The sequence below is a fragment of the Hemitrygon akajei genome, chromosome 27, assembly GCF_048418815.1.
Source record: "Hemitrygon akajei chromosome 27, sHemAka1.3, whole genome shotgun sequence".
NCBI lineage: Eukaryota > Metazoa > Chordata > Chondrichthyes > Myliobatiformes > Dasyatidae > Hemitrygon > Hemitrygon akajei.
This window is the reverse complement of record NC_133150.1, coordinates 18981359-19003332: the sequence shown is the minus strand read 5'-3', so window position 1 is coordinate 19003332 and position 21974 is coordinate 18981359. Positions and strand designations below refer to the sequence as shown.

The 21974-nt window shown below is 39.7% G+C and overlaps 1 protein-coding gene across 3 annotated transcripts in view; it reads left to right on the top strand.

The window, feature by feature from the left end:
• Nucleotides 1–20688, top strand: part of itpr3 (inositol 1,4,5-trisphosphate receptor, type 3) — a 310863-nt gene extending 290175 nt beyond the window's left edge. For 2 of the 3 annotated variants that reach the window (XM_073030432.1, XM_073030431.1), the window contains exons 51-58: nucleotides 1751–1915; nucleotides 3048–3240; nucleotides 6796–6897; nucleotides 10371–10495; nucleotides 13980–14145; nucleotides 16701–16861; nucleotides 18171–18332; nucleotides 19821–20688. In XM_073030432.1, the coding sequence (XP_072886533.1) occupies nucleotides 1751–1915; nucleotides 3048–3240; nucleotides 6796–6897; nucleotides 10371–10495; nucleotides 13980–14145; nucleotides 16701–16861; nucleotides 18171–18332; nucleotides 19821–19913 (1167 nt within the window). In that variant the 3' untranslated portion in view covers nucleotides 19914–20688. The remainder of the gene's footprint in view (nucleotides 1–1750; nucleotides 1916–3047; nucleotides 3241–6795; nucleotides 6898–10370; nucleotides 10496–13979; nucleotides 14146–16700; nucleotides 16862–18170; nucleotides 18333–19820) is intronic. The other variant, XM_073030433.1, reaches the window with a different exon arrangement.
• Nucleotides 20689–21974: the final 1286 nt, after the last annotated feature.

Genomic DNA, 21974 nt, shown 5'->3' with positions numbered 1-21974 from the left:
GTTTTCTCATTGAAACATAGAAATATTCATCAAGGACCAAAAAGGATACATACAAAGATGAACACACAGAAAAGGCTGGAGGAACTCAGCATCTATGAAGAGGAATAAGCTGTCCATCTTTCAGGCTGAGACCCTTCTTCAGCACTGGAAAGGAAGGTGGGGGGAAAGAGGAAGGATTACAATCTGACAGGTGATAGGAGAAGGGGGAAGGTGGGTGGGGAGGGAGGATGAAGTATGAAGCTGGGTGATGATAGGTGGAAGAAATAAAGGGCTGAAGAAGGAGAAATCTAATAGAAGAGGAGAGTGGACCATGGGAGAAAGGGCATGCGTAGGGCACAGCATTTTGTGTGTCTTGCTCTGGACCTCTTGCATCTGCAGAGTCTCTTGTGTTTGCATACAAAGAGGATGTTACTTTTGGCTGACAAATCCAAAACATGATCTCATAATAAGGGACAGGGCAATTAGTACCGAGGTAAGGAAATGTATGTACTTACCTGTGTGGGACAGAGCATTTGGAATTCTCTAGCTTGGAGGGCAGTGGAGACTTGGTTATTGACTGAATTTAGAACTAAGATTATTAGTTTCTGTATATTAGAGCTCTCCCCTGACTGAGCAGGAAAATGGTGTTGTGGTAGATGATCAGCCAAGATTTTATTGAATGGTCAATGGGGTATTCCTGTTCACTCCAAAGTATCTGTTCTTCCTATAAAAAAGCAAAAAATTGAACCTATCAATGTCGAGGTAAATGTTCTATGTTCATGTCCATTCCACAAATATATTCATCGCTCCCTGTCTTTTGTTGCAGTCTTCTCATGTATTAATTCCCTCACCCTACCCTACTTGCAATCCAAAAAACTCCAGAGTTCTTTTTCAATTTGCTGGTCCATGGGGCTCACAGAAAACATAACAACTGCACATTCTCCTATTATAACTTTCAAGTACAGTAAAATTCTGATCATCTAGCATCGCTGATTTGAAAATACTGACATTCTGACAACTTGAGCTGAGATTCCAGAGAACAAAGCAGAGCCAGCTTCGGAGTGCTTCTATGTTTCCTGCTGTCTTTATCCTCATTAGAGTCACTGGAAAAATTATTGTATTACTAGGTGACTTAAAAAAAACTGTGAATTAAAAGTGCTTTGGGTATTAACATTCAATAATTTCAAATCTTCTAGACCCAAGTGCACCAGATTAGTGAAGTTTTGATGTAACACTCTTGTTTTCTGCCATTTTGCTGGTTGGTTCTACATTGTGTTACTTCTATCCGTGCATGTTCTACAACATGAAACCTTACTGAAGGCTGATCAGAAATAAGAAGCCTTTTAGAAAATACAAATAATTAGTTTAGAAATGTATTCTATAGGAATGTGAGAAGAATAGGGTGGTGTAAGTCATGATGGGGGTGGGGAATCACGTTTTAATGCCAACAACACATTTTATAAAAATAATGATTGTATTCAACAGTAACTTACCTTATCATCCAATAGAATGTCACTGGTATATCAACAGTACAGAAATGTCATATTCACCAGTAAAGAAACAGCAAATATCCAGTGGCAAGTCCACTTTATTCAGCAGTTATCCAGCATCACTTTCCGTACAAGTGGTAAATTACTGTCAATCTGCAGAAACACTACAATATTCTGAAAGTTCACACAAACTTCTTTGCCATCCACAATGAATGTTGGAATAGTTTTGCCGTGTACTATTACGCTAATAATCAATTTCCTTTCATTTCTGTTAAATCCAGCTCATCAACAAAGTTGTGTATCTGGTCAGTTTTGTGGGCAATGGTGGGAAATTTATCATTGGATACAAGGCTATGATCATGGACATGGAGTTCCTTTATCACATTGGATATATAATGACAAGTGTGTTGGGACTTTTTGTGCATGAATTTTTCTACAGTATCCTGGTATGTATATTTTTATTTATGAGTATTTTATTGAGAGATATTTTCGCAGAATAATCAAAGAACTTTCTCACTTCTGTTACATTTTAAAAAGAGCTCAGTTGCTGCTTATAATGTAAATCCTCTAAATATTGGGATTTTTGTTGCAGAGAATGCAGTGTTATGTGGTACTGTATTTACTAAAGTGAGAACCTAGATTGTGCAAACTGATTTTTGCACTTCATTCACCATTGCTTACCAGCTGATTATTTTTGAAGTATTTCAGTCTAAAAGTAGGTTATAAATCAATGATGTGATAATTTGTTAATCTAGCTATTTTAAGGTTATATTTAAAATGGAACCAGTTAAGAATAATACATTCTATTAAGATAAGTTGTACAATTGTTGACGAGTGGTTCCTCTTCCCAGTTTGTCATACGGTCAAACTGAGGAAACCCCTGATCGGAGATAGTTCCACTTGTTAACATTCCTTTTGTCGATTTCACTGTAATAGCCTCTATAGCTTCCAGGATTGGAAGTAAATTATTCCTGCTTTTTAAGTTCCAAAAAATGAATTCTTGTTGATAGAAATTAATAAATGCCTACAAGAAAAGAAATCTCAATGTGGAATATGGTGATATATGCGTACTTTGATTAAAAAGAAATTATTTTGAACTTTGAATTGTGGGTACCATCACACCCTGAAAGCCAGATCATGTAAGAATTGGATTATGATTTCTCAGCCCCAATAGAAGTTATATTTTTCTGCGATGAATAAAAAAGAGAGGGCTTTCATACCAACAGTCTGATTATCCAAGGAAGAATGTATGATACAAATCAGTCCTTTATTTAAATTACCTCATTAGTTACAAATTTTGGTTTATGTAAAAGTCTAGGCTTACTAGATGTAAGATTCATGTATTTTTTGAACACTGCACCAAATAAATTTTGATTTTGACTTATCAACTGTCATAGTGAAGTGCAGAAACAATTTATGATTCAAAGTTATAAAGTCCAAATTCATTCACGCATAGTTCCAGAACTGACTTGTGAGAGTTGCCGTACCAGGCTATTTTTCAAGATTATAGCGTAAAAAGTATGTGATAAAAAAAATTAATAGATCTAATCTTGTCATTTATCTAATTCTGCATTTCAGCTGTTTGATTTGATCTACAGAGAAGAAACTCTGTTTAATGTCATAAAAAGTGTTACACGTAATGGCCGCTCCATCCTCTTGACGGCTGTGCTCGCTCTCATCCTCGTCTATCTTTTCTCAATCGTGGGCTTCCTCTTCTTAAAGGATGACTTCATTTTAGAAGTTGACAGATTACCAAGCACAACCTCTTCAGGTACATCTAATTTGGCACTCAACCACTTCGAAACAATGAAGTTGATTGTTACTAAAATGATGCTGCTGCGACTTTTGATTTGTCACGATCATACATTGAGGTTTCGCCCTTCTGCATTTGAAAAAGACTTAACTTTATGGACTGGCAGCATAGAAAAGAGACACAGTCACTTCATTTGTATGCAGACTGTCTAGAGTCTTGGACAAAGAGCCACAATAATATTTGTAATTTAGAAAAACTGTACTTTGGTAAAGTAACATTAAGGTAATAATTGGGCAATTAGTAAAATTCATTTTATATTAATTTTCTTATTTGGATTAGATTAGAGAAATTGAATGTGACAGCACAGAGATTAAGGGATGTTTTATGCTTAGTTCCTAAATCTCTCTTTTCTTGAATCCTGGATATTGATTTATTAAGACTTTCGTCAATGGCCAAGCATGGCTTAGTGACAGCATTCTTGCTTCTGAACCAGAAATTTCAAGTTCAAGCCTCAGCCCTGAGATCGGAACGTAGAAGTCCTGGTAAAGCAATACAACATTAAATAGGAACGGCATTGTCAGAGAATCTACTTTCAGGTGCACCTATTGGTGCACCTACATTAAATGAAGGCCATACTCACTCCTATGTGGTGGGACAATACAGCCCTGGGGCTATTTTGAAGAAGATCAGGGTGTATTGACCAGATTTCCGGTGTGTTGACTAAAATTTAAATCACCAAAACAGATAATAGGGTCATTTTCACATTGCTGTTTGTGGAAGTTTACTCTGCACCTATTGGCATGAGAACATCCTTTGACTCAAGAAAATCATTTTCCTTCATAGATGCTTTCCAAGTCGCAAGTCCATGGTCTCTCTCGAGACTAACGGCTGCCTATTATTGTTATTTCTAGAGCTAAACATGAGTCTAACGCTCCTGTTTATAACCAAAAACCATATTTGTAACAAATATGTTTGTAACAAAACCATAGCAGGCTCTGGAAAATGCTTTCATTTATTTTGATAACAGTGGTTGTTCCTTTGCGGTTGTTAATAGGGTGATTTCTGTCCGCCAGTGCTTCAGATGTTGTAAGTATCAGGTGTATATACTAGGAAGTTCTATTAACAACCAGTGAGGGACAGAATCAAATCGGTTTTGATAGACAATGTAACATTGAAAGATTTCTGCTTTCCCTAGGCTGATATAGAATTACATAATCTATTATCAGTTCTTCCTTAAATCCATTCATACCATAACAGTATTCTTTCTGCTCTTCTGTAAGTATAATGTGGTTGTCTAAGTGAGTGGTTATTAAATACGACATGCACAATGTTACAATTTTAAATATAAGATTGTCTCATTATTATTAATAGCCAATAATAACATAGTACATGACCATTCAATTGTCTTATAAATGCAGACTTATAGCTGTCCTTTTGGCTGGCGGTGCTTACAATCAGCCTTTTATATCTTCTGCCACATGGGAGTATGAGAAGAGAGAATGTTTGACGTGGGTTAGGGTTAAGGAAACAAGGTTTTGTGTGGGGGAAGCAGTGTTTTGCTAACTAGATGGAGTTCTTCCAGGAGGTGACAAAGACGATGGATGAAGTTAGACATGGATATTTTCTACTTGGATGTTAGCCGGGTGTTTGACAAGGTCCCACATGGGAGTCTCATACAGAAGATTAACATGCTAGGGAACTTTGGTGAATTACGTTTTACGATTCATAGAAGACAGATGGTAACGAGACTTAACCTGGCTGGCTCTCTTTGACCAGTGATGTTCCACAGGAAGTTACACTGGGATAGGCAAAGTATACAGATATGTCACTCATCCCAAGATTGGCCTCAAAACCTACCCAACATTGCTCTGGGAATTACTTTACCAGAAGGACCACTTTGCCAGAAAGCAACCCCTCCCACCCTACCCACTCGCCTATTTCAATTTAGGATGGGAATAAATGTTGGGAGGGTCAGTGAGTCTCGCTTCCCAGAGATGCTCTCTCCATACTGGCGAATACAGTTCCCCTGATTCAGAAATGATCTCTTATCCGGACAGCTGCATTTCCTACAATACACATCCTGGAAATCCTCAGAACAGGTAGTGCATTTCCTGTCGTGGGGTAATGTGTGCCCAGCTACATCACAAATACCACACCAATACATTTCCCCTCTCCCCTGACTGACCCTCCCAAAAGGAATCACATTTACCCTCCTCCCTGCCACATTCTGTGAACATATCACCCTCATACTTCACTCACTCGCTCCTTGCTGGGGGCTTGACAATTCCATCTTTAAAGAGCCAATCGCCTCACTTGTGCCGGTTCCAGGATCCTGATCAGTGTCTCTGACGTCACTGTCTCTGGTCTGAATTTGCTCCTCCTCCTCTGCGGCTGGACTGCATTCCATTGGGACATCGCTCTCAATCTGACCCTGCTTTGGTACCTTGCTTCCCGTGTCCCAATCATCTTCTCTTGTTGAAGGGCCTGGTGAATATCTTCCACTTACTTTCTGTAACTGATTTGAATTCCCACCTGAAATAAATGACGAATTGCAAGTTATTCTAGAGTGATTTAGAGCCGAGCAAAAAAAGGATTCGCAATGGGTAGCTGCAATAAGAACATGAGAAATAGGAACATACTTAGGCCGTTTGGCCCATCGAATCTGCTCCACCAGTCAATCACGGCAATAATTAATAATTAGCATTAATCAATTATTAATTAATAATAATAATTACATTAAGGTAATAATTGGGCAATTAGTAAGATTCATTTTATAATTTTCTTATTTGGATTAGATTGGAGAAATTGAATGTGACACCACAGAGATTAAGGGATGTTTTATGCTTAGTTCCTAAATCTCTCTTTTCTTGAATCCTGGATATTGATTTATTAAGACTTTTGTCAATGGCCAAGCATGGCTTAGTGACAGCATTCTTGCTTCTGAACCAGAAATTTCAAGTTCAAGCCTCAGCCCTGAGGTCGGAACGTAGAAGTCCTGGCAAAGCAATACAACATTAAATAGGAACGGCATTGTCAAAGAATCTACTTTCCGGTGCACCTATTGGTGCACCTACATTAAATCAAGGCCATACTCACTCCTATGTGGTGGGACAATACAGCCCTGGGTCTATTTTGAAGAAGATCAGGGTGTATTGACCAGATTTCCGGTGTGTTGACTAAAATTTAAATCACCAAACAGATAATAGGGTCATTTTCACATTGCTGTTTGTGGAAGTTTACTCTGCACCTATTGGCCATTGTATTTAATGTGTGACACGAGTGTCTGCATTTCAAAATTAAATTATTGGATATAAAAAGTGCCTGAGACATACCAAAACTATGATGTGCCAAATCAATGCAATCTTTCTTATTTTCAAGAACTAAAATAAGGGATTTCATAAACATAAATAAAATATGTTCCAGAAAGAGGCTAGTAAAAGTAGATGATAATATTTAAAACAAGAATTTTCTAACAGGAGTAAATGTAGAGAATAGGAAAGCAAAGCAGAGAGGGGTACATAAGGCAACAATTTTAAACAGATTATATGTGAATTGTTTTATTTTTATCAATAGGTGCCTTTGAAGCCCGAGGAATTGCAATGAAGGATATCCTTAATTCTTGTGCTGCTGATGATATTAATTGCTCTGCAGGCACCCAAGACAATATGGCACAAGGTCAGCATTTTCACATTCAATCCACACAAACCACGTGTCCAAACCTGCACCTCTTCTTACCAATATCATAGGCCAGGGCACAACGGAGGATGTACAGGATTGATTTAAGATGGTTCTTAGCCCTTTACTCCAATTCCTACCCTCAAAAATTCAAAAGAACTAATTAGTTTCCATGCTCCTGGTAGCTCAACCAAGTTTTTTTTATTTTATTGATACACGGCTGGCAAGAGACTTAATTTCAATTTGCTTTCCTAACTGATCTCACCTGATGCCTTTCCTTTGTATTCCCTTCAGCAGTGTCCACACTTTGGAAGCTTTTTCCACTGCTGCTTTAACAATGCAAGTCTATATTTTAGCATAGTATTAGATGTGGAAATGTATGGATATTCCCATCCTGAAGTTACTAACTTTTTGCCTGTTGTGCCTTCTGGCATTTAGGGCAGGAATGTAGGTCCTCCATCTCTGTCTGTCCTTGGCCATCTTCATACCATCACACACAGATGTGGAAAGATTCTTCATTGCTGTTTCTGTAACAGTTTAGTTTGACCAGTCAGGGTTGCTGGCCCTGAGCTGAACCAACCCCCGAACTTGGAGGACCAATGAAGTACTCTGAGTTTGGCCTCTACCCTTTGACCTGTTTGGCATGTGTGGCCCTACCAAGAGCCAAAGCATAAAGCCCTGACTCCAGCCAGCACGGCTCTCCAGGTCATTGAGGCACACAAGCCTCCAAAACATGACAAAGTTGTGTTCCTCTTAGAGGGTTCTGAAGTTAGGGTGGCTGAAAGTGAAGGTATTGCAGACCAGGATGACCAGAATTAAATTCAGAACATTTTTGGAATAACCCATTACCTCAGGTAGTATATTTTAGGGACCAATAGTTTGATAATATTTAGTCAAATGCTTGCAGATATACAGGAATGAGAAATGAGAAGTCAGAAATCAGCATCAAAACTGATCTTGAATGATAATGGAGATGAACTATTAAAGAAAGACTTGCATCTGATATATTTGTGAAAAGCTTATGTGCAATTACATAAATGCTCAATGGACAAATGAGGCATTGTCTTTTGTGCAAAGTAAAGTCCTCCAAACAGCAATGATACGTATATATCTGCCTGTGGTTGTTGCCACTTATTAACAGCAAAGATTACTCCCTACTTTTTTTAGATAGACATGTTGAGGAAAGGAATGTTGGAAAACAGGTATATGGGCCTAAATTTGTCTATAAAAATTAGCCAGTGTGAACTTATGGATGTATAAATAAGCATGTGTGTCACTTCAAAACCAGCCAATTTAAATTCCTGTGTAAGTTCCTGAACTTGAACAACACCATTTGATGTGAAATTCAGTAAGGATGGCACTTCGCTGATGTATGGGAAGATAGCTTTGGTATTCCATTCAGCATTATGTGAATGCTAGCATTAAATCAATTGGAATGAATTGTTGGTTTTGACAGTGAAATTAAATTGATTGGAAAATATTGATTGCTGAGTTCAGATGGTATGGATCATCTGACAAGATGCAGTTCTTCTCTGAAACTTCTCTGTTTGGTGGTGACTAATGTGAGCCAAACAATAATTGAAAGATACAAGGTGTTTTTTAGCAGAGCATGGGATTATCAGGGAGTGTAACAGTGTAGTGGTAACATTAGTGCCCTAGTATCCAGGAGTCCTGACAATTGCTCCACATTTGAATCCCATCGTGGCAGCTGGGGAATTTAAATTCAGATTAATAAACAATTGATAATGGTAGCCATGAAACTATTGAATTGTTGTAAAAACCCATTGGGTTCACAGACTTCCTTTTGGGAAGGACATTTTGCCTCTGTGTGATTCCAGAACAACCAATGTGTTTGACTTTATCACAGCTCCTCGGGCAATTAGGGAGAGACCAAAAATGTCATCATTACCATCAATCTCCATATCCTGTGTACAGTTAAACGTTTAGAATCCTTAAAATGACCGTTCAGATTTGTAGCATTGGCAGTAATCAAGGGTAACCTGTCACTCCAAAGTCAAAATTGAGTTTATGATCACATGGAATCTGATGCACGAGGGATATCAGAGAACTAAAAGCTGATGACTGGAGTGACACAGTAAAAGTGAAATATCTCTGTGAAAGCATTCCATCTATTGGAAGCCTCAAATGATCATAGAACTTGGAAGATTACAACACTGTACAGGCCCTTTGTCACGTGATGTTGTAAGATCAATCTAACCTTCTCTCCTACGTAGCCCTCCTTTCATCTATCACCCACGTGTCTATCTAAGAATTTCTTACAAGCCCCTAATGTATCTGCCTCTACCATCACCTTGGTAGGGGATTCCACACACTCACCACTCTCTAAAAACACTTACTTCCAAGTTTGCGGATGACACGAAGCTGGGCGGCGGTGTTAGCTGTGAGAGGATGCTAAGAGGATGCAGGGTGACTTGGATAGGTTAGGTGAGTGGGCAAATTCATGGCAGATGCAATTTAATGTGGATAAATGTGAGGTTATCCACTTTGGTTGCAAGAACAGGAAAACAGATTATTATCTGAATGGAGGCCGATTAGGAAGAGGGGAGGTGCAACGAGACCTGGGTGTCATTGTACACCAGTCATTGAAGGTGGGCATGCAGGTACAGCAGGCGGTGAAAAAGGCAAATGGTATGTTGGCTTTCATAGCAAAAGGATTTGAGTACAGGAGCAGGGAGGTTCTACTGCAGTTGTACAAGGCCTTGGTGAAACCGCACCTAGAGTATTGTGTGCAGTTTTGGTCCCCTAATCTGAGGAAAGACATTCTTGCCATAGAGGAAGTACAAAGAAGGTTCACCAGATTGACTCCTGGGATGGCAGGACTTTCATATGAAGAAAGACTGGATCGACTAGGCTTATACTCACTGGAATTTAGAAGACTGAGGGGGGATCTTATTGAAACGTATAAAATTCTAAAGGGATTGGACAGGCTAGATGCAGGAGGATTGTTTCCGATGTTGGGGAAGTCCAGAACGAGGGGTCACAGTTTAAGGATAAAGGGGAAGCCTTTTAGGACTGAGATGAGGAAAAACTTCTTCACACAGAGAGTGGTGAATCTGTGGAATTCTCTGCCACAGGAAACAGTTGAGGCCAGTTCACTGGCTATATTTAAGAGGAAGTTAGATATGGCCCTTGTGGCTAAAGGGATCAGGGGGTATGGAGAGAAAGCAGGTACAAGGTTCTGAGTTGGATGATCAGCCATGATCATACTGAATGGTGGTGCAGGCTCGAAGGGCCAAATGGCCTACTCCTGCACCTATTTTCTATGTTTCTATGTTTCTGACATCCTCCCTTATATTTCTTCCAGTCACTTTAAATTATCATAACATTTTCATAAAAGGTTGTCTTGAGAATAATTGGATGGAGCATACAGTCTAATTAATAATCATTGCAATTCTCAAGGAGTGCTGAAGGCCAGGTGTAATTTACTTCTGCTTCTACTTCTGTCAATACAGATGAGGAAGAGAGTGACAAAGAACGTGCCTGTGACACTCTTTTGATGTGTATAGTAACAGTATTGAATCATGGTCTGCGTAATGGAGGTGGTGTTGGCGATATACTTAGGCAGCCTTCAAAAGATGTAAGTAAATCTTCACTTCATAAAGAGACAGATGGAAATATTAATCTGTCGCATATGCAGTTTAAAGTTTAAAATCTTGCATGCAGTTACCACAATACAATAGCTTGCTGTCATATAAAGAAATGCCAGGATTTAGGGGTTGCATCATGACTACTTTAGGGAACTTCTCAACAGCTGCCTGTCTGTAAGTACCTTTCACACTTTTTCACATTATTTCAGTGTTATTATAATAAGAATGACTGAAATATAAAACTGTATGGGCTGTTCTGTTTCTCTACTCTACACTTTGTATAATTGTTTTAAAAAGTACATATAGATTAGGATATATGTTAAGAAAAGCAACATCAATATGTATCAAGCAAAGTAAAAGTTAGATTTTTCTTCAGCTCCTGACAATTTCTGTTTTAAAGCTTGTTGAATGTAATCCCTCCCAATGTCTTAACCTTAAGGATTTCCATGTCAACTTCCATTTCCTTTCGCAAGAGGAATGAATTGTAAACTAATTGCAAGGCAATATTAGTGTGACTCATGAGTCAGTAAATGTGCCAGGAGATTTAAGGCCTGATATTATCCTATTTCCACTGTGAATTAGCCCTTGCTGTTCTTCAGCATCTGCTCCAGTGGCACATAATGAAAATAGTCAAACTAATGGTTCCCAGTGCACTTTAAGCATTGTTTATATTTACAATTCTAAATATTGCATTATGACTAGCAGTAACTTCTCTTTCGACTTGTGTGGAACACCATGGGTTACATTAAAAAAAAATGAATGCACATACTTGGGGGGATAGGATAAAGATAAAATATATTTCTTGTAATACGTTTTTCATGTGGTTTGAAATCTAATTAGAGAGCAAATGGAATTGGGAAAAAAGATATCAATATCAGGATCATAAACTTTTATTTAGAAGTATCAATGCCAAAACAGAAAGAAAATATCCTTAATAATTGGCTGAAGATGTTAATTTATTTTAAGGAGACCAATCAACTAAAGGGATAAATCAGGTGATAGATACAAGCATAAATCATACAATCATAAAGAAAAAAACAGCTAATGTGTAAGGCAGCAGATGCAGCAAATAATATTTTTTAAAACTGAATGGTCAGTGGTAATTTCTTTATGAAAATGTACAGTAGAACAAGCTAAGCAGGCATGGAGGGTCAGGATCAAGAGTCATGGCCAGGAGGCATAAAGGACAAAGAGCATGCCAGTGTAGTATATATGACTATATTATTAAGAATTTATATATCTTGTGGTATGCTTTTGGAGACATTGTTCTACCAGTCATTGCTCTTATTTGAGAGTGATGATGCTTTGTTGGTGCACATAGTACAAGCAGAGATGTTGAAATTGGGAATGAGCCTGGCATGTATTATACATCTTATGAGCTGGATATGTTGGGACCTTCAAAGTCATTATGTTGATTGAGAAAGCACATTGATACTGCACATGTTAATATGATTTTGGAAACACGTCTAACGCTTTCTGCTGAGCCTAGTGAATGTTGTTAGCGGAATTACTTCCGGGGACTCAGCAGTTCATTTTTTAAAGCCTTGGGTGTTTGACAGTCTTTGTTTTATGGGTTCTTTTGTGTTTTGTTTTTGTTTTTCTGGCTGTCTGCATGAAGGCAAATGTCAAAGTTGTTTATAGTATTCATAGTTTGATAATAAATGTATTTTGAACTGTGAACAACATGAGTTCAGTTGTTTCTCAGAGTGGTAGGCCAGGAGTGTGATCACAGGCATAGATCAATTTAATTACTTGCATTTAGGGACGATGGTTGAAAGAATGTTTGCAGTGGAAGATGGAGAAATCTAGGGAGGACTAGTAAAATTTATGATTGATTACATTTAAAACCTTGTAAATGATCAGTTAACTGTATAGTTTCAGATTAGTAAATAGTTTATTACTGGTGTGGTTAATATATGCCGATAGTTGATGTTTTCTGTGGGTTTACTTCTTTTACAAGAAAGCAATATTGTTCCCTTATTCAATAAAGGAAGTAGAGATAGCTCAGGAAATTATAGACCAGTGAGTATTGGCATGTGGCCAAGTGGTTAAGGCGTTGGTCTAGTGATCTGAAGGTCGCTAGTTTGAGCCTCAGCCAAGGCGGTGTGTGTGTCCTTGAGCACATTGCTCTGGGCCCTTGCCCTTCCCTTGGACAACATCAGTGGCATGGAGAGAGGAGACTTGCAGCTTGGGCAACTGCCGGTCTCCCATACAACCCTGCCCAGGCCTGCGCCCTGGAAACTTTCCAAGGCGTAAATCCATGGTCTCTCGAGACTAACGGATGCCTATAATTTTGCATGTGTTTTTTAAACTGACTTTTGATAGATTGCACTAGTCATCACTTTTAATTGAGAACTATGCCTTCAGTAAAGTAACACACAGAAAATGCTGGAGGAAAATCAGCAGGTCCAGCAACATCAATGGAAAGGAGCAAACAGCCAATGTTTCAGGCTTAGACCCTTCATCAGGACTGGAAGGGAAGAGAAGTCCAAGTAAAAATGTGGGGGGAGGGGAGGAAGAAGCACAAGGAGGCAGGTGATATGTGAAACTGGGAGAGGCAAGGGGTGAAGTAAAGATCTGGAAAGTTGATTAGAGAAAGAGATAAGCGGCTAGAGAAGGGGGAGCCTAATAGGAGAAGACAGATGACCATGGAAGAAGGAAGAGGGAGGAGCACCAGAGGGAGATGATGAGCAGGTAAGGAGATAAAGTAAGAGAGGGAAACGGGAATGGTGAAGTAGAGGAGAGGGTGCCTTTATCGGAAGTTCAATGAATTGATGTTTATGCTATCAGGTTGGAGGCTGCCCAGATGGAATATAAGATTTTGCTCCTTCAGCCTGAGTGCAGACTTATCCTGGCAGTAGAGGAGGCCATGGACTGATATGTCGGAATGGGAATGGGAAGTAAAATTGAAGTGGGTGGCCACCGGGAAAGGATGTTCTCTTTTGACTCTATATCTGTTATTTGTGTCTGTAAGCAACCAAACGAAAGAGCCTACAGGCACTGCAGTCAGCAGGCAGAGAAGGAGAGGTTGCAGAATCAAGTGTGACATAATTGCAGGGAGAAAAAAGAAAAGACTTAGATGATGAAAAGGGACTTGTGAAACTGTGGTAGCTCAAATATGGAAGATAGATACACTGTAATGGAATTCTGGATGGGAAAGATTAATTTGAAAAGTGAACAAAACAGGGTAGAAAATATGCAATGAATAATTGAATCATGTAAGAAATATCAGCTTACAAAGTAAGAAATGCACAAAAATAGTTGAATTCATTCTGTACTAAAGACTGGAAACACTTGATTGGAAAGTACTTCACAATAGTTAACAGATGAACAATAAAATTCCTGTGAAATTTTCAAAACCTTTCCTTGCAAGCTCCCTGAACAATTATTAATTTTTGTAATATTTATTCGTATTATACCTGTAAGAATGTAGCAAGTGATTAACTGCACTGTGCACTGGCTGGTTCATTCCAGGAGGCACTGTTTCCTGCACGTGTCATCTTCGATCTGCTCTTTTTCTTCATTGTTATCATCATTGTGCTCAACCTGATCTTTGGGGTTATCATTGACACATTCGCTGATCTGAGAAGTGAGAAACAAAAGAAAGAAGAAACCCTCAGGTCGACCTGCTTTATTTGTGGTATGTACCCACTGCAAATACTTGTTCAAGTAAAGTCAAAGCAATCCATAGGCAATTAACTCTTAACATTGTAATGCCTAGTCCTTTGGTGCAATGAAGCACCTTCCAAGCAACAGAAGGCTATACAGAGAAGAATGTAGAGACTCCTTACAGATGACACCAGAATTGAACTCTGAACTCCGAACTCCGACGCCCCAAGCTGCAGTTGTGCCATGCTAACTGCTATGCTACCATGGCGACCATCATCTATGGTCATTTCTGTACGCCATAGGTACTACATAAATGCAAATTATTTTGAACTACATCCTGACTCATGAACAGTAGTGATTGGAGAACCAAGTATTTATGGACATACACAAGTATGTGTAACAGAGCTCTTGCTAAAAAAGTGTATATGAGGAAGTATGTTGTAGTTGAAGGGATAGGGGACAAAGGGATTTACAAATAAGCAGAAATAAAGATGATATTCTGTAACACAGTTTAATTTGGCAGAATGTAATTGAAAATGTTATCATTGTGGAGTGAAACATGATGATGAACTTTTCCAAGCCATTTTGTGTCACTCAGATATTTGATAGGCCATTTCCTGGTATGAGTTGCACTAGCACATTAAGTCACATTGTTCCCCTTTAGGACCAAGTTTTAGCAAGAGTATGCATTAGGATACCCACAAGAGTATTCATAACCCGATTACTAATTGTAATTAGTACCTAGCTGAGGCACTACCAAGATAGGTCCCTAAACACCTGTTACAGAGCCACTGTGGACACCGCTGGTTTACAACGGCGGTTCCAGCAATAAACAGCATGTTGCCTCTTACAAAAATAAAACCTCCTTCCCACACTAACTGCTTTTGTTTCCCTTCACAATAGACATCAAAATATACATTAACATTTGAGAGAGAAGTTTATAACCAGAATCAGGAATAACAACCAATATAAACAATTCAAAGTAGAATTAGGCAGAATAAAAAGTACTTTGGGAATCTTTCGTGTTGCTGCCACCATTCAAACATCAGCAGATGGCTCATTTATATTGAGAAGCCTTCAAGAATGTTCGTGATCATAAAAAAAAGAGTCAAATCCTTTGTCACTACTTCTGGTTGCAGATAGCTCTGGAGTTCTCTTAGAGTCGTAGAGAAGTACAGCACAGAAACAGGCCCTTTGGGCCATCTAGTCCATGCCAAACCATTTAAACAGCCTACCCCCATCAACCTGTACCTGGTCCTTACCCCTACTATCCATGTACCTCTTCAAACTTTTGAACATTGATATCAAACTCGCATGCACCATTTGCGCTGGTTGTTTGTTCCACCATCTCATGACCTTCTGACTGAAGAAATTTCCCCTCGTGTTCCCCTTAAACTTTCCACCTTTCACCTTTAACCCATGACCTCTAGTTGTAGTCTCAGTGGAAAAAGCCTGCTTGCATTTACCCCAGCTATATGCCTCATAGTTTTCTATGCCTCTATCAAATCTCCTCTCAATCTTCTATGTTCCAAGAAAAAAAGCCCTAATGTATTAAATCTTTACATTAAAACTCAGGTGCTCCAGTACTGGCATTATCCTTGTAAATTTTCTCAGTACTCTTTCAACCTTTTTTACACCTTTCCTGTAGGTGGTCGACCAAAACCGCACACAATACTCCAAAATAGGCCTCAACAATGTCTTTTACAACTTCGACATAACATCCTATCTACTGTACTCAATACTATGATTTATGAAGGCCAAAGTGCCAAAGCTTTCTTTATGAGCCGATCTACCTGTGATGCCACTTTCAATATATCATGTATGTGAATTCCCATATCCCTTTATTCCACCACACTCCTCAGTGCCCTACCATTCACTGTGTAAGACGTACCTATCAATGTGCAACACCATAAGACCAAAAGACATAGGAGCAGAATTAGGCCATTCAGGCCATCTAGTCTGCTCCACTATTCCATCATGGCTGATCCTGGATCCCGCTCAACCCCATACACCTGCCTTCTCGCCATATCCTTTGATACCCTGACCAATCAGGAAACTATCAATTTCTGCTTTAAATATACCCATGGACTTGGTCTCCACCACAGTCTATAGCAGGGCATTCCACAGATTCACTGCTGACTGGCTGAAAAAAAAAAATTTCCTTCTTACTTCTGTTTGAAAAGGTTGCCCCCTGAATTCTGAGTCTGTGCCCTCTAGTTCTGGATACACCTACCTCGCACTTGTCTGCGCTAAGTTCCTTCTGCCATTTTTCAGCTTGTTGATCCAGCTGGTCCAGATACAGCTGCGAGCTCTCATTGTCTCCCTCGCTGTCCACTACACCACAAATCAGTCATAATTCAGGAACTGTTTAGTTGAAGGGTGCTGCCCTTTTTGCAGGCTATGAGTAGATTGAAACTAGGAGACATTTTCACAAGGTTACAATTGTGACCTGACAGAGCACCCCTCCGCTGTTGCTGCTGATAATCTCCATTCCATTTTGCAAGATGGCGTTAAAACATACATGCATAGATCCAGACATGCCCCAACCGAGTTCAGTAACTTCAGTTTTTTTTTCGTCTCATACAGGCCTTGAACGGGACAAGTTTGACAACAAGACAGTGTCATTTGAAGAGCACATTAAACTTGAACACAACATCTGGAATTATTTATACTTTATTGTGTTGATACTTGAGAAAAATGAGACCGATTACACTGGGCCAGAAAGCTATGTTTATCAAATGATAAAGGTAACATTTTAGTTAAAGGGACACTCTTGTATTCAGTTTTATCCTATCACGTGTTCAAACAATTTCTTGCTATGTAAATGTGTTTGATTAATAAAACAAGTGGCTGTACCTCTGATCCAGCGCAGACCAATGATGGCACCTTTCCTCAGTCATCTGAAATGCACCTATACGCTGTCCTCCAGAAAAAGTGGGGTCTTCCAGTAGCCACCCATTTCAGTTCTACCTCCCATTCACATCCCAACGTGTCAGTCCATGGCCTCCTCCTGAGTCCACACACACCTTAAATTCCATCTTGGTAGACTCCAACCTGATGGCATGAACATTGATTTCTCAAATTTCCGGTAATTGCCAACCACCCTCTCCTTCACCATTCCCCATTCCTGTTCTCTCTCTCACGTTATCTCCTTATTTGCACATCACCTCCCTCTGGTGCTCCTCCTCCTTCCCTTTCTTCCATGGTCTTCTACCCTCTCCTATCAAGCCCCTGCTTCTCCAGCCCTGTATCTCTTTCACCAATCAACTTCCCAGCTCCTTACTTCACCCCCTCCTCCTCTCCCAGTTTCACCTATTACCTACCACCTTGTACTTCTTCCTCCTCCCCACTCCCATCTCTTTTTTTCCCAGTCCGAAATGTCGACTGTTTACTCTTTTCCATTGATGTTCCCTGACCTGCTGAGTTCCTCCGGCATTTTGTGTGTGTTGTTTTGGATTTCCAGTATCCACAGATTTTCTCATGCTTGTTATTCCTGGTATATTTGGTTTGTTTCAAACATTGGAGTGCAGCTGGTCCAAATATCTGCACGGTTCTTTTCAGAATTGGAAATGGAACTTCTCTCACTTGGGTGGCATGGATTGGTTGCAACTGTATGTTAGTGTAATCCTCTGCCCTTGAATTTGAAAGATTAAAACTTACTGTAAAAAATAGGCAGCTAGTCTGGATAGATAATATGATTCAGTGCTGCAGGACTGTTCCAGTATTGGAGATGATGTGTCCAGGAAGATTTAAAAGATTCCCCTGGCTCTATTCAAATAATAATTAGATCAATATTGCTATTAATGTAGGTTATCTGATGAAAGTCACTGTTGTCTTGTTGGTTCCTTTGTGCGAATAGGCTGTATTTTGTAATTAATTATGAAGCCTTTGTATTGCCCAGAGAAAGTAGGAGGAATATTGTAAATACAGTTTCTTAAACTTATTCTCACTTCCACATTTTTTTGTTCATGGTGAAGAATTAACTAAATGACGTATTGCAGATTTTGGTCCATTGCCAAAGATTACCTGATCATTGTTCCCTTTTACTTGCTGTAGACCAAAGACTTGGATTGGTTTCCACGCATGCGTGCTATGTCCCTGGTCTGTAATGAAGGGGAAGGGGAACAGAATGAACTTCGAAACCTGCAGGAGAAGCTATTCTTGACGATGAAGCTGGTAACAATTCTCACAAATCAACTTACAGATCTAAAGGAACAGGTAAGCATTTAAAGCATGGGCACTTCTTGCACTTTGCCGGTCATAGAGCCAAAGAGAGATACAGCAAAGAAATGGGCACTTTGATGCACCTCCACATGGAGCATCAACCCCTAATTCTATACTGATCCCACCTTTTATTCACCCTGTATCCTGTCAACACCCCCAGATCTACCACTCACCTGCACCCTGAGGGCAATTTAGAACGGTCTAGCAATCTGCATGATTTTGGGATGTGGAAGGAAGCTGAAGCAATGGAGCAGTATACATGGTTGCAGGAAGAATGTCTTAAATCCACAGAAGTGGCACCTAGAATTGTGCTTTAAACTGAGCCTCCGCCACTGTGAAGCAGCTACTAGCATGCTAAAATGATGAATCTGCCAGCGATCCGTGTAGACAAAGCAATAGTCGACGTTTTGGGTCAGAATCTGTCGTGGGATTTCAACCCAAACTGTGAGCCATCCGTAGCCTGCATAGATGCTGCTAGACCCAATGAGTTCCTTCAGCAGTTTATTCCTTGCTCAGCTTCCAGCATCTTTAGCTTCTTGATTTTCCACAGCATTTTGTTCCCTTTTTGGCCTTGATTTTTGTTTTCTGCCTTTCCTGAAGGCTGTTTGTCATTACAAAGCAATAGTTTTGTTTAAGCATTTAGGTTTTAAGCCATCTGAATTTAAATTTAGTTTCAGTGGTATACTGCGTCCGGTGCTCCCGGTGTGGCCTTTTATATATTGGTGAGGCGACATTTCACCTGTGAGTCGGCTGGTGTGGTATACTGCGTCCGGTGCTCCCGGTGCGGCCTTTTATATATTGGTGAGACCCGACGCAGACTGGGAGACCATTTCGCTGAACACCTACGCTCTGTCCGCCAGAGAAAGCAGGATCTCCCAGTGGCCACACATTTTAATTCCAAGTCCCATTCCCATTCTGATATGTCTATCCATGGCCTCCTCTACTGTCAAGATGAAGCCACACTCAGGTTGGAGGAACAACACCTTATATACCAGCTGGGTAGCCTCCAACCTCATGGCATGAACATTGACTTCTCTAACTTTCGTTAATGCCCCTCCTCCCCTTCTTACCCCATCCCTGATATATTTAGTTTTTTTTCCTCTCTGCCCATCACTCTGCCTGTTATCCATCTCCCTCTGGTGCTCCCCTCCCCCTTCCTTTCTCCCTAGGCCTCCCGTCCCATGATCCTTTCCCTTCTTCAGCTCTGTATCCCTTTCGCCAATCACCTTTCCGCTCTCAGCTTCACCCCACCCCCTCCGGTCTTCTCCTATCATTTAGCATTTTCCCCTCCCCCTCCTACTTTCAAATCTCTTACTGTCTTTCCATTCAGTTAGTCCTGACGAAGGGTCTTGGTCCGAATAGTGCTTCCTATAGATGCTGCCTGGCCTGTTCCACCAGCGTTTTGTGTGTGTTGCTTGAATTTCCAGCATCTGCAGATTTCCTCGTGTTTGAATTGAAATGAGTCGTTGTTCTCTTGTACAGATGACGGAGCAAAGGAAACGAAGGCAGAGAATGGGATTTGTGGATGTACAAGGCAACCCAACTAACATAAACCATCAGATGGCTAAAATATGAAAAATTCCATAGCATTGTGAATGGTGTCCGTAATATCACTTCCTAAGATGTCCATTATTGACATCTTATTTCACAACAAAAGAATAACTGTATGGTAAATTATAATGAAAAAATAGAATATTTCATGAGTCATGGAAGGAGTGCTAAGATAAGGAAACTACATTTTGCAAACTACATGTGAATTTAATAATTTGTAAATTTAAACTGTGTTTAGTTCTTGGGGAAGGTATGTGGTTTGATATTACAGGTTTTGGTGATGATGTCAGGTGCAATACTTTATGTTAAAATATGTGACTATTACTGTTTTCTTACTGAGGGTTTTATGTGTTTTGAAAGCTTGTGATGTACAAAATTATTAATTTCTATGTTTTACATTTTGGTAAAATTGGAAAACTTGAAGAAATCTGCTGATTGTTGTCTTAGACAGGGAAACATTACCACTTTATGAATCTTCCACTACTAACTTCCTCTGGTTGCTGTACGATGTTTTCAATCAAAGTCATTAAACTGCAAGATCTAGACCCACAGGTTTAATACTGGAATAGGGGATTTAACAGTGTTGCCTCATAAGTTAATTGCTTTCCTGGGAATGAGCTTATGTGTGTGTCTCCCTCTAGCCAAGTCTAAATATGCATATACAGTGGCAGTGCTAATATTGTTGCATGCACAGAATACATTGGCTACACTACCAGGGAAATTAATTCTCAGTATGGAATCTACAAAATTGTCAGTGTCCACTTGAGAGCGGTATTCTAATAAACTTCATTTTAAACTATTTATTGCAAATGTGAAGTATTTTGTAACAATTTTGTGCTCTAATGAACTGTGAGACAATAAAACACATTCCGTCTCTGTAAAATGTCTCCAAGTACTCCACAATAAGTGCCTCACTATCCTGCTGTTTGTACACAGATGGACTTAATGAATATAATTTATGTTGCCCTGAAACATAAAGGTATTTTCAGTTTTCTAATGTTTTAATATGTCATCTGGATGAATGAGGAACCTCATTATCAATGAGCAGTGATGTCAGTACATTATTAAGTTCTACATGCACTTGATTTTAAGGCAATAACTGAGGATGCAATGTCTCACATCTACACACTCACGCTAGTTATATAGCTACAGGGTTGTCTAATACTTTGTTTTGTGTTACAACTCTTGGTTAAAATGGGTCAAATCGGTTCAGGGGTTTGTAATCAAGCACAATCTTATTCACTGTGGTTGAAACACAAGGTTACTTTCTTTCTAAAGGTTTTCTATGAAGTAAATGGGTTCTGAATGTACTGCATCTTCTGAAAATGTAAGCATGAAAGCAATGAATACCAAATATCAATAACCATAAGGGCAGATCAGTTAATTTTTATTATATTCTGTTTGCTCCTTTGATAGGAGAATTTGTTTAATGTTAAAGTAAGTCTTTGCTCTGTAGACAGGAACATATTAACAATGAAGTAGTGTAAAAAGTTGATGCATGTATGCAGTTTGAGAATTGTTCAGAAGTATTTCTACTATCAGCTTCAAGGAAAGGAACTTCAGGCACTTCTAGCTCAATTTGTAAATATGTTTGGTGGAGTGAGGCGGGTGAATGGGGCGGAGGGCCCAGGATTACCGAGGCGGGTAATCCTCAGCCAGCAGCTCGGAGAGTGTCTGTTTGCAGCTATCCGGCTGGGCCAGGGCTGAGGGCTGCAGTCCGACCGTAGGATGTGGAACCCTCATGGGCAGCGGCCTTCCTTACACTGCAGCTGTTGGGGGCTTCTGCTGTCCAGTAATTGACTCAATGAAATGGGACTAACTTGGGCTTCTTGGACAGTATGGACTAGGTTGGCCGAATGACCTGTTTCCAAGCTGAAGGACTACAATAGTGGGCACACAGTTCATCTCTTGCCGCTCTTTTCCTAAATTCAAATGTGGTTATGATGCTGAGATTAATCCTAGGATGCCCTGGGACACATCGTCAGTAATATAACCTGGGGTTGTTAGGGGTTTCAGGTCTTTCACCATCAGACAACCTTGCCCAGGTGACCCAGTCAGGGTTGATCAGGCCCTAGCTTGTGGTCC